We start from the raw sequence: 18,579 nt of genomic DNA on the forward strand, positions 1-18,579 counted from the left end.
CGGGGTGGGGGTGTGGGGGTAAGGTTTTTGCAATCAGTGTCGATTGATTGATTGATTGATTGATTCAGCTGGATATCTTTTCTTTTTAGCAGATTCAGCTGGAATTTAGGCCATGCAGCATAGTGAGCATAGTTTACTATTCAATGGGACTGCATGGGAGAGAGAGCCTAATATGTACAATGTAAACACAGGCGGTAAACCTATAGCTGCACAGCCCGTTTGATTTATTGATACTTGTATTCACAGTTTGTAGAATGGGGTACAGTTCAGCGAAAGTACAGGTCAATAGAAAACATAATGCTACGAGGATAACTAGAATCTAGAAAATAGCAGGACTTGTTGTTGTTTGCGTCAGCAGCATATATTTCAGGGTCCTCCATTTTCAAATTCATCAGTCAGAAGACGTACACCAGCAGTTTACTACACAACGACAACACAAATATATATGAATAAAATAATAAACCCTATAAATGACAGTTGTAATTACGGTTAAACGGTCATAATAAACCTGCCTGGGTATGTCACGTCTCTGCTGTCCTGTCTATGTGATGTGAAACAACTTCCCGCCAGCTGCTGCTGTGTGGACACTGTGGACCGGAGACAGTAATGAGCCGCATTCGGATCCCATCTATACCACCTTGTACTGGTTCTTTAACTTCTTTTATTTCACTCACTTCAACTTCAACAGTATGTTGATGTTATTCTTGACTTCCATGTATGTAGTGCAACAAAGAGAGACGTTTACATAAGCGATATTTTACATACATGTATGGTATTATGCCAAACTAAGAAGTAAAACTACTTTGGGCTCAAAAGTAATGGGACGGGACCTGGAATTTGGGAGCGCTCTATTTATACTCCAGGTTCGCACCCTGTGTGGGTGGTTTGGTTTTAGGAGCTAAGTTGCTTTATTGGCTGTTATTCTACTAAAGAAGAAGCCATTATTCTACTTTTAGGCTTTTAGCTGAAATGAAACGTATGCAGGAGCAGGAAACACACGTGTGTGTGTGTGTGTGTGTGTGTGTGTGTGTGTGTGTGTGTGTGTGTGTGTGTGTGTGCGCGCGCGCGCGCGGAGCCTGCCGACTGTTCATTGTATTTGTTAATAGAGAAGTATGTGACTGACGCCATCTTGTGGCCATCATGCAGAATTACAAAAATAGAATTCATGCGACCGCTTTACTTTCTGGGATATGTAGTATGTATTGCCCGTGACACTAAATATTTGAATGGTTAGGGCATGTTCAAAAAACAACAAAAAACAAAAAAATATTAATAATAAAAAACAATATATATTTTGACAAAGGTAAATATAAACATTAAACAATCAACAAAGTGTCACTGGGCAGTGACGACAGAGGATATTATGACAGCTGCTGCTGAGCTCAACACAACGGCACTGTTGCCATGTCCGCTTATTATAAGCGGCTTTGGGCTTGTTTTTTCTATAAAGTAGTTTATAAATATATTTCCCCCTCACTATGTTTCCTTTCCCTTTTTACGTCCTTTTTCTGTTTTGGCTATATAGTTGTACATATTCGTATGTGGTATGTCTATGTTTTGATGAATTGAAAATGGTGCCCCCCCCCCCGTATTGTAAACAAGTGTGATGCTTTTGTCGTCTACTCACAGTTAACAGTTTTTGTATTGAGTTGTACTTGAAATGTACTGTAATTCTGCAAACTGTTAATAAATAAATAAATCACCTGGGCCTTGTTTTCATAGACCTGGTTTGCTTGTTTCTCTCGCATAATCTGGCAACACTGGCCTACAGGGGCAAACATGCGATTCCACCACCATTGTTCACAACATCTGCTAGAAGTAGCTAGCTATGCTATGCTAGGCTAGCTGAAGCTATACCTCCTCTTGACTTTTACGGTGTAGAATAGTGCCCCGGGATAGTAGTGGCACACATGAAGCTATAGAGACCGAGAGCCGAGGGGGTTTTCCGGGTAGTTTGTTGCCTTAATTTGCTTGTGGTCTTTTTTTTTGTTCTTCTTTGCATTCTATTCTATATCAACAGTGGATGACCAGCCCCCCAAGCAGACAGACAGACAGGCACACCCTAATCTGGTCTGGGGGGGGTACTGTCTAAAACTATGTCTGTAAAGCAACATATGAAGTAATTGTAGGCTGATGTGTGCAGCGCGTTATATGCTTCACTTCTTGAACCCAGGCATATATAGCTCTGAATTGGAGCGTAACTAAAACCACTCGTGTTCGTGGGGAGGTGTTTAATACTGGATATGACTGCCTCATCATCATCATCATCATCATCATCATCATCATCATGCTACAGATACAGAAGATAACGGTCCAGTGGAACACCAATGTGATGCAGGCATAGCCTCGTAACTAAAGAACCAAGCTGCCATAGTTTATTCATCCACCTTCCCAGTCTGTCAGTCAGTCAATATTGTGGTTGTGTGGCTGGCCTGGCATCATCGTCATCATCATGAATGCTCCGACATATACCTTTGTCTCTCGCGACGACAACAGCACCGTTTATGCAAAAGTTGCCAAAATACTCCTGTCAACTGGACACTGGAAGAGGCTGAAGAGAGACAATCCAAGATTCAACTTGATGCTGGGCGAACGGAACAGATTGCCATTTGGACGTCTGGGTAAATATGATTTTTTTTTTTTAGTTGTTACCGTAAATCACATTTTCTGATTTTATTTATTTATTTATATATAGCGTATACTAACCGTGACTGTACCGATGATAGGCATCACAACAGTGATGCACATCGCAGATGTTTTATATTGGATCATAAAGTGATGTGACTAGGCAGAAATGGACTGATCGAGGAGGGCGACCTCTTTAAACACATAAATGTTACATCCCTACGGCTGCCATATAGTGACCACAGTTGCAGTATACTGTCCGTACTCTAGTCTGTAGCCCCAGGCTTTGCTATCCACTCCTTTGAATCATGCATCTTTATGTAAACTTCGTTCTCTTGCAGGTCATGAACCAGGACTGGTGCAACTGGTGAATTACTACAGAGGAGCAGACAAGCTTTGCAGAAAGGCATCGTTAGTCAAGTACGTCTCTACTGTATATGCTCAAAATGTTGCCAGAATGCCCAGCACTCTTTAGGTTTATAATAACCACATGAACCCCCCACCCTAAATTGTGCTGCGTTGTGGGCTTCCTTGAAAGTAGACTACATGCCGTAAATGGTGCATTTATATAGCGCCTTTATCCAAGGCGCTTTTCAGAGATTGTGCATTACATTCACCCATTCACACACACATTCACACACCTTTACATAGATTGTGCATTACATTCACCCATTCACACACACATTCACACACCTTTACATAGATTGTGCATTACATTCACACACACATTCACACACCTTTACATAGATTGTGCATTACATTCACCCATTCACACACACATTCACACACCTTTACATAGATTGTGCATTACATTCACCCATTCACACACACATTCACACACCTTTACATAGATTGTGCATTACATTCACCCATTCACACACACACATTCACACACCTTTACATAGATTGTGCATTACATTCACCCATTCACACACACATTCACACACCTTTACATAGATTGTGCATTACATTCACCCATTCACACACACATTCACACACCTTTACATAGACTGTGCATTACATTCACCCATTCAAACACACATTCACACACTGATGGCAGCGGAAACCATGCAAGGCAGTAAGGCACCAACCAGCACATCAGTAGCAATTAGGCGTTCAGTGTCTTGCTCAAGGACACTTCCACACTAACTCTGGGGGAGCACACAGGGTTCAAACTGGCGACCTTGTGCGGTTACCATCCGGCTACTCTACCCCTAAGCCACTGCCGCCTTAAGTGGTTAATTCATGCTATTGTTGTGTGCTTTTTGTGTTTGTAAATTATTCAACGTTGGTCGAGTATAATGTCCGTCTGTGACGTCCCACAGGCTGATAAAGACCAGCCCAGAGATGTCGGACTCGTGCAGCTGGTTTCCAGAGTCCTATATCATCTATCCCACAAACCTCAACACCCCAGTGGCTCCGGCTGCCAATGGCTTAAGCCACCTAAAGAGCAACCCCAAGACGGACGAACGGGAGGTTTTCCTAGCGTCATACCACTCCAAAAAGGAAAGCGAGGAGGGGACCGTGTGGATAGCAAAGTCGTCCGCTGGAGCTAAAGGTTAGAATCATCACCTACCTATTAGCTTTTCTTTTTTTTTATAAGTATTTTATAAAATTTCCACATTTCATCACATTTCATATATCAACGTTTAGAGATCCATACAGAAAATATGCTGCTTGTCAATTTACATCATATCAAATACATACATAATAATAATACATACAATAATACATACATAATACATACATCAACTAGAAAAAGTGCCCTTCTGGGCACAGGTCTCCACCAGGTTATCCACAGATCCGTGCAGTTAGAGGTAAAAACACTTTTGGGCCAGTTATAGCGCCACCTTGAGGCTGAGTTGAAATTGTTCATGTGGCATTTTGTCCTCGGCCTAGTGGGAATGTGGGTGCACAATTTCACGGAAATCACGCGATGTGTTCATGATTTGCAGCATTTTGTTTGAAACTGAGCACTCCTGTGAACTTTGGAAGCCAATCTTAACCAATCAGGATGGAGTGTGAGAAATATGAAAGACCGGTTTGGTTGAATGGCTCTAGAGAGACTGTGTACCAATTTGCGTGATGTTTGGACAAAATCTGTAGGTGTGCTGTGCAAAAACCTGTTTTGCACAAAGCGGCCTCCTGGTGGCGCTATAACAGGCCGTTCTGGAAAGTTTGGGGCAGAGGTTCATCGTTGGCATCCAGGGAGTGTGTGTGCAAAATTTGGCATCGACCGGGTTAACGGTGGCTGAGATTAGCTGGTCACGGACGGACGGACGGACGGAGTGCAAAACATACTCTCCCCATGCCTTCGGCTGGTGGAGACAAAAAGCACAGACGCCTAGGCGCCAGAGAGCGCGATCGAACAGCACCATGCTTTGGTGCCATGTGTACTATCCGCAGCACCCCCTAACGCCCAAATGCCTGCACCTGCATGTGCTGCTCTGAAGGTCTCGCCACCCGCCAACAAATGGCACCATGCTTTGGTGCCATGTGTGTCTATCCGTTGGCGTGCAACAAGACCCCCAGAGCCACACACTTGCATGAACATTTAAAAGTATAAAACATGTAGACGCAACCGGGAGTCACATCAGGATATTACTATTTGTCTGGGCTGTTCTAGAATTACTACAGTGGTGGGCCAGTTTAGGTGCGTGTGCAGTCTCTTCAGGTCCATTGTTTTTTTCCTTTTAAGTTCGGTTTTAATATGTTTAAAAACAGTGTTTGCGTCAATTACCACGTTGTCCATTGACATTTTGCACCGAGTCTTCCAAATCTTAAAAATTGTCACGCTAATACAAACCTATTAGCCTGAGCTAACGCTAGACATTTCTGGCCTAGATGGGAGGGCCGCGGCTCAGAAAAACGCGCACCCTGAATGGTTCTGGATCTGTCCGTCAGCCCTGGTCTCCACTCTCCAGGCTTTCATTTTTCGCGCAGACAAAAATGAAAGCCTGGGTATCGAGGCTACCTACCTATTGACTACATACAGTTGGAGATGTTCGTGTTTCAGAGTTAAACTACGGCACAAAGGGAGTCTACCAACCAGTGTTGTTTTTGTCAGCAAATTTTTATTTTTGTTTTAGTCATAGTCTCTTGAATAGTTTTCATTTAGTTTTAGTCACATTTTAGTCACCTGGAATGTCTTAGTGTTAGTCTAGCTTCAGTCGACTAAATATCATAAGATTTTAGTCGACTAAATCTACAGGTGATTTAGTCGACTAAAATGTATTTTGGCGGGCCTTGATGGCGTCGTAACCGTAATGACTGTACATTTGCTGAAAATAGCCGATCTACAAGCTCACAATGCGTCGTGCTGCGACGCTTTGTGAGCTTGTAGATCGGCTATTTTCAGCATGCAACCAAGTGTAAAATGACTTATACTGGATCTCTTGTCCACTGACTAGTCCCTCCCTAACATTTAGTCTAGTTTTTATTTGTTGAGGAAATTGTCAGTATATTTAGTCTTAGTTTTAGTCATCATAGCTTAGTTTTAATTTAGTTTCCATTTAGTTTTCGTCAGTGAAAAAAGGTAGTCGACGAACATTTTTCGTCATAGTTTTAGTCGACGAAAACAACAACAATCTACCTTCCAAGTCGCGCCTCAAAGCCTGGAACGGCTCACAGGAACAAGGACACTTAAAACATGATACTTGCCCTCTAGAACTAAAATTAGAAACACAATATTTTATTTCTTTCATAAATAGAGAATCTTTCACTCAATAGGAACTGCTCCTGTCGCAAGTTGATGTCATATGTCTATGTGTGGTCCAGCCCTATGGAATATATGGTATGCACATGCTAATAAAAAGTATTTAAAATATTGCTTTGATGCTCATATTATCCTTAGGAAGCATATACCGGTAGTTGGTTTTTATTAGCATATGCACTCCATACATTCCATAGGGTTAGACCACATGGACATATTATTTTTTTAATTTTAGTTGTAGAGGGCAAGTATAATGTTTTAAGGCATATTTGTCTTATTTGCCAGACCTATGCGGTCTTCATCAGAGTCATGTTAAACTATGGCACATTTCCCCTTATATTTCAGAATAGAAAAACCCAAGAGTTCAAAGTCAGAACTGGTTTTTGGGTCTTGCAGCAAAAACAAAGCTATTGACAGCTATTTATTAACTTAACTGTAACGAGTTAAAATGTATATACCGGTAGGTAGTTCGTTTAGTAGCAACATGCCAACATCACCTTCAACAGTGTTATTGAGTTGACATACCTGCAGTGTTATCACTATATGCATTATTGTGTGGGGGGCCTCCACACAATCATGACCAGTCCCCACAGAATGATTGTTTTAGTAGGTGGTCGCGAATAGGTCAAAAAAGGCAAATAACCGCAAATGAGTCAAGACTGCAAAAGACGGCCCAGGCCGTAGCGTAACGGTCTGGGCACCGGACTGGTAATCCAGTCGCAGTGTGCCGCGGGTTCGACTCCCGGACCCGACACGGCCTTTACTGCATGTCATCCCCCATCTCTCTCCCGTTTCCTGTCAGCCTACTGTCTGTCCCTTCAAAAATCAATAAAAGGCGTAAGCCGCAAAAAATATCTTAAAAAAAAAAAAGACTGCAAAAGACATGCAAAAAAAGTAGTAAAATAATTCAATAACAAAAGTGACGCCCACGCCCGACGCATGCGTGAAATCTCCCCCCCACTGACATGATAAGATACAGTACATACTGTTGTGCTCTTTATAAAACTTTGATGGACCAAAACATATTTCTTTATTGTGAGGGGTCTGTGGGCTCCTCAATGGGCTGCACTAATTTACTATATAGGTTTTTAGTTGTACTTGAACTTGATGATTTTGTGGTTGCATTCTAAACTTTGTTTGATTAAATGATGGTCTTTGCTCTCATTGTTCCAGGTGCTGGAATTTTGATATCCCACGATGCAAATGAGCTGCTGGAGTACATCGATAATCAAGGACAGGTTCATGTTATTCAGAAGTATCTAGAAAAACCTCTTCTTCTGGAGCCTGGCCGTCGGAAGTTTGATATTAGGTGAGTCTCTTAACCCATGGGCGGGAACCCCTTTTGGTGTTTTAAGCATTATGTTATACTTTAGCTATTGAAAAATAGCAGGTCTACAAGCTCATAGCGCGGCACCACACTACGAGCTTGTAGACCTATTTCTTTTTTAATCGTGAAAAATTGGAATATATATTCTTTCAGAGCGAACATTTTTAACTGATGTTCCAGGGGTCCCTGGAACATCATATTTTCAGATGGGGGTCGGCGGCCAAATAGAGATAAGTTTTGGGGTCCTTGACGTGAAATATTGAGCACCACTGAGATAGAAACATGAGGTATTTCAGAAAACTGTCAAACGATGTCAGGACTAAATGGGTTAATGCAAATCATCACAGTGTATTTGTTGGGCTCATTTGGTAATGAACTAATGGACTGGTGCTTTGCTTATTATAAACCCAAGCATACAATTAGTTAATTATTGCAAAACTATATTAATCATAATTTCTGTACCATAGGGTACTTTCATATACATTGTGTTATTTAGATTTTAACCCTGAGACTGTTCAAATGGAACTCATTCAGAGTTAACCCATTCTTAATTAACGGGAACCCATTTTGGTGTTGGCATCATGTTATGCTTTAGCTATTGAAAAATAGCAGATCTACAAGCTCATAGCGCGCCACCGAGTGACGCACTACGAGCTTGTAGGTCTGCTATTTTTGAAAAATCGAAGAACGTCTGACATTTTTAGAATCTGATCTCATGTCAGAATGGGTTAATCAGACCAGTGTGTGTCCAGTGGAAACCTCGTATGAATCTGATCTCGGGTCAGAATGGGTTAAATTAACAACGTTCTTCTTTAGGAGCTGGGTGCTGGTGGACCATCAGTATAACATCTACCTGTATCGGGAGGGAGTTCTGCGGACGGCATCGGAACCCTACAACAGCTCTGACTTGCAGGACATGACGAGCCACCTGACCAACCACTGCATCCAGGAGGAGCACTCGCAGAACTTCGGACGATACGAGGAGGGCAACGAGATGTTCTTCAATGAGTTCAGGCAGTACCTTCTGACCACCCACAACGTTACACTGGAGACCTCCATCTTACCTCAAATCAAGCAAATCATTAAGTAGGTCCTTGTTTTTTTCCCCATTTTTCAGTTGCCAATTTTGTGAAAATAAATGGTGCATTTATATAGTGCTTTTTATCTAAGGCGCTTTACATAATAAAATAATAAAGGCATCTGTCACTTGAATTAAGATGACTTCATTGATTGACATCAAATGGGGCGTGTCAGCGCAAACCAACAATGCAATACTTTGTTTTCAAGAGTGTAGCAGTAGCATTACAAAGTTATACAAAGCAAAACAGTACCAATTCCATTTCCCCCTCTATTTCCCATTCCAAGTGTGTTTGTCTTGTATGTAACACCAGCGCCGCTATTAAAATGTACCTGAATGATTCCGGTACATTGTTTTAAAACTATTTTCAGCAATGGGATAATCTTTGCATGGGCAGACCCTGTTGTGCTGAAAGTAGCTCTGAAGTAAAAGAAAATTGCAGGCACCCCTGGTCTACATGGCCAAAAAACGTTGAGAACCCCTGTTCTACACAATACATTAAAGTCACAGACGGTAACAACAAGGACTCACACATAGAAATCAAAAGTTTTCTTTGTCACTCATACAGGTACAAGCAGCAAAATGTTGGTGCTTATAGGTTAGTACAAATTGGCGCAGTAGGACAGTGCAGCACCAAACAATAGCATATGATCACTGTTCGCCCTTCATGATGGCAACTGTATGTTTGTCTAAACACAATGAAGGAAGTTTACACCCAGGTGTAAATAAAGTGACTAAAGGAGTGTGTATTTTTGGTACTCCCAATCTCACGTGCCAGTCATCAAACGTGGCGTACTGCCTTCATTTGTGCATATCGCGACTGTAGCTCATTTTTGCCTGACAGTCCCGACATAAATACATATTTTATTTTAGTTTTGGGACAATTAATTGATTCAGCATGAAGACTAAAGCATTCTAAATACATGTATGCAAGCTTTGATCCCCTGTAAGTCACTCGGAGTTGACGTGAGAATGTGCGTAGTGTGCTGTGCGCCCAAAGTCACTGTAAACAAAAAAGAATCATCTGATGAATCCCACACCTAACGTGGGAATGGCCGGACATCCCGGTACACCCAAAATATGAGCGTAAATGGGCCCAAAGAGACACTCTAGTCTACAGCACATTCTGAACAATTGCAATGCTGTGTCTTCTCTCCCAGGAGCTGTCTGAGTTGCACCGAGCCAGCGATTAGCACTAAGCACCTGTCCTACCAGAGCTTTCAGCTCTTTGGCTTTGACTTCATGGTGGACGCCAACTTCAAGGTGTGGCTGATTGAGATCAACGGAGCTCCAGCCTGTGCACAGTCAGTAATGGATCCATTTCTTCATCCATTGTTCTTTTTTCTTATCTTTCAGTGAGTCACTACATGTGACTTATTGGCTGTTTCTGAATTTTGAGGCCATTCTCATCTACTACTTCTACATTTGGAGTGAAATGTTATTTATCAATTTATTTCTTTTTTTGATTAACCCATTTAGGGCCCACTAAAAAACAAAGGCAGTTTTATGAAAGACACCCTAAAACCTGAGAAACTTCTCAAATTTCTATGTCGGCTAACACAGCTTGAAAATCATTTTATTATTATTAAATTGATTGGATCAATGAACTGTTCCACCGATTAGTATTATGACACAAACTAAACTACCTTCAAATTCTTTATTCTCCCCAATTATCCTACCTAAAAAAACCTTATTATGAGAGCCTCCGTCTCTCGAGGTATTGATCCCCTGGTTGGACCTGGCTGACGCGCTGCTGATAGACTTGTACTGTTCGCTAGGGCTGCACAATATATCGTTATCGTATCGGTATCGAGGTATGAACATGCACAATATCAGTATCGCAAAAAGGCAACGGTATCGCGATATAGATATATCGTCGACATATCGATATAATATATCGATATGTCGACGATATATCTGGCTGGCTTTAGAAGTGGACGATATTATCGTCCACTTCTAAAGCCAGCCCTCTGTTTTAGCCTGTGCCCCTCGGAAAATAAACCATAACTCCGTTTGTCCCTCTGTCCTGTTGTAGCCTGGCTCCAGCCCTGAATCGCTAGCCACGCCCATTAAGAAAATATGTTGCTGCCATATATATCGTGATATATATTATATCGTATCGTATCGATATCGAGATATCTTCCATATATATCGTGATATGAATTTTTGTCCATATCGTGCAGCCCTACTGTTCACTGTGTGTCAGTGCTCCAATGATAAACACAGGCAGCTCTTAGTGCTTTTAAATATGTATTGCTTGCTTCACCTGTTCACCATAGTCAGTACAGCATCTGCGTTTTCATAAACCAACCCGTAATTAGAGACGGATAAATAAACATTTCAGACAAACAAACATTTCGCTCCACAGTGTTTGAACAACACCTGCGGTCAAAAACCATTGCCCTTCTGGGTCAATCCTCCCTACAGATGCCAGTGAACCTGACGCTAAGGATAACAGCGCCAGTGCGCCACCCCATGGTCACAAATTCACTTTGACAATTGTACTCATTTGGCCCATACAAGTATAGATGTTCTTATTATAATAATAAATGGTCTATTCTTGGCATTCTGATTTTAATAATTAACTAGGATATTCTTCACTGTGAATCTCATTCAAATAGATTTGGGTATCTTTCTTTTCTTTTGGTCCTTACTGTACGTTGTCTTTTTGACTCTCTCTCTCGTCCCTACCTCCTCCAGGAAGCTGTATTCAGAACTGTGCCAAGGTATTGTGGACGTGGCCATCTCCAGTGTGTTCACCCTGACCAGTGGCAGTGACCCATCGTCCGCCTCCTCCTCCTCCTCGTCCTCCTATTCCTCCTCGCCCTCCTTTTCCACAATGATCACCAACTCCTGCTCTTCTCCCAAGCTCAGAGGACCCCTTCACGTGGGCCCGTTTACCCGACTGTAAGCCCACAACTGCCCCGACTGAATCCCTTGTTTTTGTTGTCGCCGTTCCTAAACTAGCACTCAGGCCTAGCGTCTACGCATCCTTTGCTTGCCGAGCTTGAAGGGGAATGACTCTGTGCTGCTCTAAGTGACGTTGTAGTTATTTTCAAGGACCCTCAGTGAGAGTCACGGAACAGAAATGCAGATTATGAATGAGGAGGCCAGTGATGATGCTTCAACCGGAAGGTGGGCGGTGGTTTTTAGGAGTTCCAAAATGACGATAGATGCCCTTCCAATCTAGTGCTGCCCGTTACCAAAGCTCCCCCAGGTGGATGGTTGATTATCCCCCTGGGCAGACCTTAGCACACAGCCGCGGACAGATGACGCTGACGCCCAACGTCATTCCGGGCTTTTGTAGACAGCTGGTGGATGGAAAAGAAGCTCCACCTCCGCGGCTGACTGAGAGCGTTTCCAGGAATCTGTCCGTCGCGTCGGTCAGCCGCGGAGGTGGAGCTTCTTTTCCTTCCACCAGCTGTCTACAAAAGCCGGAATGACGTCGGGCGTCAGCTTCATCTGTCCGCGGCTGTGCGCTAAGGTCTGCCCCCGGCCTGTGTATGTCTGAAAATGGAGGGATGCCCTTAGTGCCTTACATTTCCACCCAAAAAGAAAAGATGCAAACTGTCAGTGTAGCTTGCTGCGTTACCATGAGTGTGTTTTCTATTCTGTTACTGTATTTGTATTGCTAGTTTGGGGAGGTCTGTGTGTCGTTTTGGGATAGGCAGATCAATCATAGTGATACACAAAGGCAAACGATAAAAAACACTAAAGCGCGATATACTTCGTCAATCGTCATGCGACGAATAGCGAAAATAGCTGACCACAACGCGTCGAAAGCTTGAAGATCTGCAATTTTTTTTGCTGTTTTTAAAATGTACAAAAGAAATTACATTTTTTTTATTTACCCAAAATGGGGATGCCAGGGTTAACGTGGTTTATGCATTTCCAATTGCAGTTCTCATTATCTTGGTCAGTGTTCTCTTACAAGATACTCATTACGACCATTGTGTGCATCTCACAGTACACGGGGCCTTTGGCTTCAACGCTGTATGCTACTGTACTGAGTTTCACTTCATTATACCATCTTAACCCACTCAGGCCTAAATATTTTCACGATTTAAGAAAAATAGCAGACCTACAAGCTCGTAGCGCGACACTCGGTGGCGCGCTATGAGCTTGTAGATCTGCTATTTTTCAATAGCTAAATTATAACAATGTTTAAAACACCAAAAGGGGTTCCCGCCCCCAAAATGGGTTAAAATGCTAAGACGTTTTAGGAAAGGATGAAATTGAAAAACTCCCGATATTATAAATATCTCTGAGGTAGAATTTCAAATGTCAAGGTATCTCCTTAAGCAAAACATTTCTCTTAAAGGTCTGTGTTGTGGCTCACACATACACCATTAGCCTACATTATTCTGTTTTTTAAATGAAACAAAATGCAATATCTTAAGATATGGCATTATGGCAGTCAGACATGCAGATAAATTGACCTTTTCATTTTGACTTTTGAAGACGGAGCATGTTGGTGGGAACGCATGTAGTGCAGTATTAACTTATGTAATATGCATCATATTAGCTTTTTGCCCCGAACTGTATGAAACCAGATACTTAAAAAAAAAAAGAAGACTGATAAATGTTTATTGTTCTTGTTCAATGTGGCTTGTATTGTTTTCTTTTCTTGCTATAAGTTATTGAAAGACCCCATTCAGTAAAAAAAAACAAAAAAACAGAAGAACATACTGCAGTTAATGATATTACTCTAATTCCAAGGAGTTGATCCAGGATAAAGAAAATCAATTATGCTTTGTCAAAATTAGCACATCAATATAAGCATTGTTTGTTTTTTATTTCTAGCATGTGGTGTAATAATGAATCGGATTGGAACAGGAACCCCTGTTCGCTACTTAATGTAGATTGCGTTGCAACACTATAGGAACTCGCCCAGTGTTGGCAAATTCATAAAACAAAATATTTGAAAGCTTGCAATTTAGAGCTTCTCAAGTATGTTATCAAGTCAATGCAACTCCATCATATTCCATCACTGCCGTCATTTTTATTTATTGCCAGTAGTCTTAAGTTAGTCATTTTTTAAACCGTACTGCCTATTGGGCAATATACCTGTTATGCCTGTTTCTTTAGAATTGCACACTGTGATTCAGATTTTGTTTATTTCATGAGGTCCTGTAAGATGTTTTGATGATTATTATGTTTCTACATGGTCTAGACGAGAGTTGTGGCCACTCAAACTACTGTGTCAAATCCCACTTGAATTATTATAAGAAGTTAACCATCGCGTATTTGTAAAAGGGTATTATTCCTACAGTAGAGATTTAGACTTTCCCTTACATTGATGATGCCTGCATGCTGGGTTAGTAATCATTGGTATTATTTGTCGCTGTGGAATTCAGCATGGACAATGACCTGTTGTCTTCAGGCTCTTGGCTAGTTGTCATTCTTATAGTAGGCCTATGTATTGTTCTTTGGCCCATGTCTGGCTTTCATTTTGTGACCTTGTTTTCTTTTTCTTTAAACAGATTTTCTCAATTTAAATGAGGTAATTTGTTTCAATTTTTTTGAGTCAATTAAGTTAAGGGACACTTAGAACATTTCATTGTTTTTAATAGTCCTGTTTGTGTTTACAATAATCTGAGGAATGAAGGACAAGCAAGAATGACAGGCATAGACCTGTTTTTAATGTGTGCACGGTCAAGAAGTGAGCCTAGTTTGACAGGAATAGACTGTAATAGCATGGAGCACTTATGTCCCTGAAATGATCGAATGTTTGGTTAGATGTAAACATTCAGAGAAGGCACATAAAATGCGTTGCAGAAAAGTTTGATTCTGCTAGTCAATTGATACAACAAAAGAAATTGTATGGATTTTTCTTTCCATTGAAGGGAAGGGTGCCTTAGAGGGAATTGCCTAAAGATGTTAAAACACGCAATGGACCTCCTACATTTAAACGCACCTTCATTTGTCTCATTGATTGTAATTGAGTAAATCTGCCCGTTTTCATCAGACTGTTAAATATAAATTCTTCAACATTATTTTCTGTTATTCAGAATCAATCATGGCAAATTGTATTACACGTTTATTTAAAATTGAATTCCTTACCAAAGATGTAATTCCTGCAGTTTTTCTTCATAAGTTAAATGAATTTGCTCTTTTTAAAGAAATTTGTCAAGATGATCTGCAAGCAAGTATCTCTGGTCAATGATATGTGTTTCTGTTAAACTGTTTTATCAAATTCCTGTATGGAATGTCTGTCAATATGCTGTGTAGAATAAAAATAGTCATCTAACATTGATTTCTCTCCGTATTTATACATTTTATGTTTGGACAAAATGTATAGGAGTAATCTATGAAAAATGTAACATATCTGTTCTTTCGTGTGATATATCACACGAAAGAACCAGAAACAGTACAAAGACATATCACTGATATCATTGAGATGTACCCATGCATACTGTGAAATCAAATTTTCAATCAATCAAAACAAATTCAATCAATGTTTTTAATTTTTATTCAATCTGTTTATTGGTATTTTACAAAAGGGACATGAATAGGTGAAAGTGATCAAGCAATTAGACAAGCAACATTAAGCAAGACTTTCACAAAGACAAAGCAAAATACTGAAGACACAAAGTGAAATGATTTTGTTTTTTTTGTTTTTTTTACAGTAATTTACAGGAAACAATCTGATGAATGGGATAAAAATTTGACAGAATAAAAGAATAATAAAAAAATAAATCTGTGTTGTGATGTAAACAAACACTATTACATTTATCGCACTGTATTAGTCCAGTGGATAGTTAGTCATTTTAAGCCAGTCAGTCAGGCGTGATTTTCAGTCATCACTGACATAATGCGTAGATTCAAGCAGTCGTCTACATGCCACGCACACGCAACACAGACCGCAAACACGACGACTCCACCGACCGCCAGAGGTGTCCCGACCACACACGCAAGTGGAAGCGCCATAGCCAAACCCAGCCCGACGCTTACCACCGAGACGGCTCCCATCGAGCACAGCAACCTCAGAATCTTCTCCTTTCTGCTCCGTCGAGGCTTCTTCTTGCCGTCGAGGGTTAGCGCCGGGGCGTGCCCGCCAGGTGACGCCGGTGACACGCAGAGGATGCTCTCGCCGCAGATGGCGCAGGTCGCGCTAGCGGGTAGGCCTGCGATGTGGGCCGATCTACCGGGCGCCGTGTCGGTGATACCGCCGCCCGCGGTGACGCAGGGTCTGAAGTCCTCCGTGTGGAACCTGTGAGGACACCGCCTGACGTCATCGCTACTGAGGTCAGCATCTGATGACCTCTGCTGCTTCTGCTGTGTCATATATTCATCCATGGCCATGTACTATAGGTTTATGACTCTCTCTGTCTCTGTAATGACGCTGTTCAGCCTCAGTGAAGTGATGAATAGAAGTTCATCAACAGGTGTGAAGACTTTATTGAGCCAGGGGCTCTGACGTCACAGGGACACAATCCAATTCTGATTGGTCAATGAACCGATCAGGCACGCTGATTGACGTGGCACGTCAACAAATAAGAGGACCATGCGGCAGCGATTGGCCGTTGCCATGGTGACGCTGTGCCTGCCGCGCTGTTTAAGTTGCGTTGCCATGGCAACCCGTTTGTTGACGATTGTTTTGTTTACACTCAGAGTAGTCTCGCGTTACCAGACTGTTGCCTCCGCGATTTCCATATCATATCATTCGAGACGCACGTCATCTTGTGGTGCGCCATCTAGTGGCGATCCAAAACCTCACGGGGGTTCGTCTCTGCTGCATCAGTGAGGGAGCGGATTGGAGCTGGGCCCGAATAGTTCCAACTTCCAAGCAGAGCTTCGCTGATTTCAGGTAATACATATTGTTTTCACTGCTGGAGGATGATTTGGCTGCCATATTTTCTATATTGTCTATTTACTACGTTTCTATATTATCTATTTACTATCGTTATAATGACCAGGCTCTCAAACCGCTCTCAAAGGGCACCTACGGATGGCTGCAATTCGAAACTGGACTCTGTAAAATCTGAATCCCCCCCACCCCCCCCCCCCTTTTTCCCTCACTGTATATTGTATCTTTTCCCTTTTTTGCTTCCCATATGATGAATTCCTGTTCTGTACTTTAGCTTCATAGAAATGTCTATTTGTATATCTCTAAATGTCTGTATGTCTTTAAATGTTTTGATGAATTGAACAATGTGGACCCTGTTGTAAACAAGTGTAATGCTTAATTGGGTCGTCCACTCACAGTTGACAGTCTTTGTATTGAGTTTGTGCTTAAAATGTACTGTAAATTCTACAAACTGTTAATAAATATTTCAATCAATCAATCAAAGGCTTCAAGAGTTCAAGTGCACTTTTATGACGCCCATTTCCGTTACGTTAGCATATAGGGCGTAGACTAGGCGCCTCACCGAACAGTCATGGCGCTTCCGTCTGTCAGTGACACTTTAGTGTGAGACGGGAGCAGTCGCTTGTTACAGAGCAGGACTGCATGTCTGCATGTCGCAATGAAAGGTTCGTTTTGTTATTTTGGTGTCATGTCATTAAATTATTTGTCAATATTTAAGTTCCTCATTGCAAAACATTACAAGGTTTATTGATCGTTTTTGTTCATTATGTTTCTTTGCAGTCCTGGTTGTTATGAAGTTCATGTTCCACGGTTAGACGGAAGACGTCATTTCATTTTGATCTGATTTCATCCAAATCGGATACACCGCATGCCCTTTGAGCTATAGGCAGCCAGTGAGGTAAATAGCGTTTGTTTTGAGCATTTGTTTGTTACATTATGATTTATTTCGTTATATGTTTAATTTGGTACTCGTTAATCATGATTTATTCTTTTGTGTGTTTCGTCACTCGTCAGTTTGACGTAGGCTTTTGGGCATAAAATAAAGCCTCCAGTATCAACAAACAAACTGCCTCGTTCATCGTTCACGACTTCATGATCAAAGGGTGTGACAGATGATGTGTGTGTGTGTTACTGTGTCACGTGATGCACACTCACGGTGCTTAACAATAACAACTAGTACTACTATTACCGAATGACCCCAAATCCCGAGGCAATTGATCTCTGCAACAACAGACTGACAATTCGACCTGACGCGGTTTGTAAGTGTATTATTATTATTACGCGGTTTGCATTGCCCCCAGCAGTCAGTCGGTCAGGAAATTCGACATGACAAATAAAGAAACGCAACATTTGTGAATAAGGTCATATTTTTTTAAAGGTCTGCAATTCTCCAATAATAAATCAATCGGTAGCAAAAGCAAGTCAACAAGCAGAACATTAATTAAATTCAATAACATAACGCACTACGTGCAAAAGCCTATCTAAAAATCCAAATGGTGTAAAACTCAAATTAAAAATCCACTATCATTTAAAAGTCCGCAAATTAAATGTTAGTTATGATTAATAATATCAGTAATATTAGTAGTATCTAGTAATCACAAATGAGTTTATTATGAAAAGATTAGATACTGTAAACTGAAGGTTTTCATTCAATCACTGAAATATCTAAATCTAGATGACATACAAAGAGCATTGTCCCATGTGTTTTATTAAAATACAGGTCTTACGACAAAACACTTTGCATACTGTAAACATTACTGTACAGTACATAAACAGTTACACACCCTTTAACACACCCAGTTGGTTTCAAACGCAGGTGCCATTTACAGCAGGACGTATGTTTGGGTGGTGGCCCCTGCAGCTTGTATCAGGCTTCAACTACAGTACTGTAACTTTAAAAAACAAACAGTGGTGGAGTAAAAGTACCAATACCATAGTAAGAATTCTCCATTACAACTAAGTACAAAGGTATGGGCATCAAAATATAAGCTACTTACAGGTAGGGTAAGTGATATTGTTTGGTTAAA

General features: G+C 41.2%; 1 protein-coding gene across 1 annotated transcript; it reads left to right on the forward strand.

The window, feature by feature from the left end:
- Nucleotides 1–1,869: 1,869 nt before the first annotated feature.
- On the forward strand, nt 1,870–12,020 carry ttl (tubulin tyrosine ligase). The gene is made up of 7 exons (XM_083774216.1): nt 1,870–2,621; nt 2,967–3,045; nt 3,951–4,183; nt 7,511–7,646; nt 8,481–8,750; nt 9,903–10,046; nt 11,443–12,020. Exons 1-7 carry the CDS (start codon nt 2,453–2,455, stop codon nt 11,651–11,653), a joined length of 1,242 nt encoding a protein of 413 aa, XP_083630342.1. The 5' UTR covers nt 1,870–2,452; the 3' UTR covers nt 11,654–12,020.
- Nucleotides 12,021–18,579: the final 6,559 nt, after the last annotated feature.

The sequence above is a fragment of the Protomyctophum parallelum genome (genome assembly GCF_964188405.1).
Source record: "Protomyctophum parallelum genome assembly, chromosome: 10".
Classification (NCBI taxonomy): Eukaryota; Metazoa; Chordata; class Actinopteri; order Myctophiformes; family Myctophidae; genus Protomyctophum; species Protomyctophum parallelum.

Bases quoted from the DNA above. Each gene is read 5' to 3' on its own strand.
- ttl (XM_083774216.1), top strand. From the start codon at position 2,453: ATGAATGCTCCGACATATACCTTTGTCTCTCGCGACGACAACAGCACC. The intron at 2,622-2,966 runs GTAAATATGATT...GTTCTCTTGCAG, and splicing joins ATTGCCATTTGGACGTCTGG to GTCATGAACCAGGACTGGTG. The intron at 4,184-7,510 runs GTTAGAATCATC...TCATTGTTCCAG, and splicing joins GTCGTCCGCTGGAGCTAAAG to GTGCTGGAATTTTGATATCC.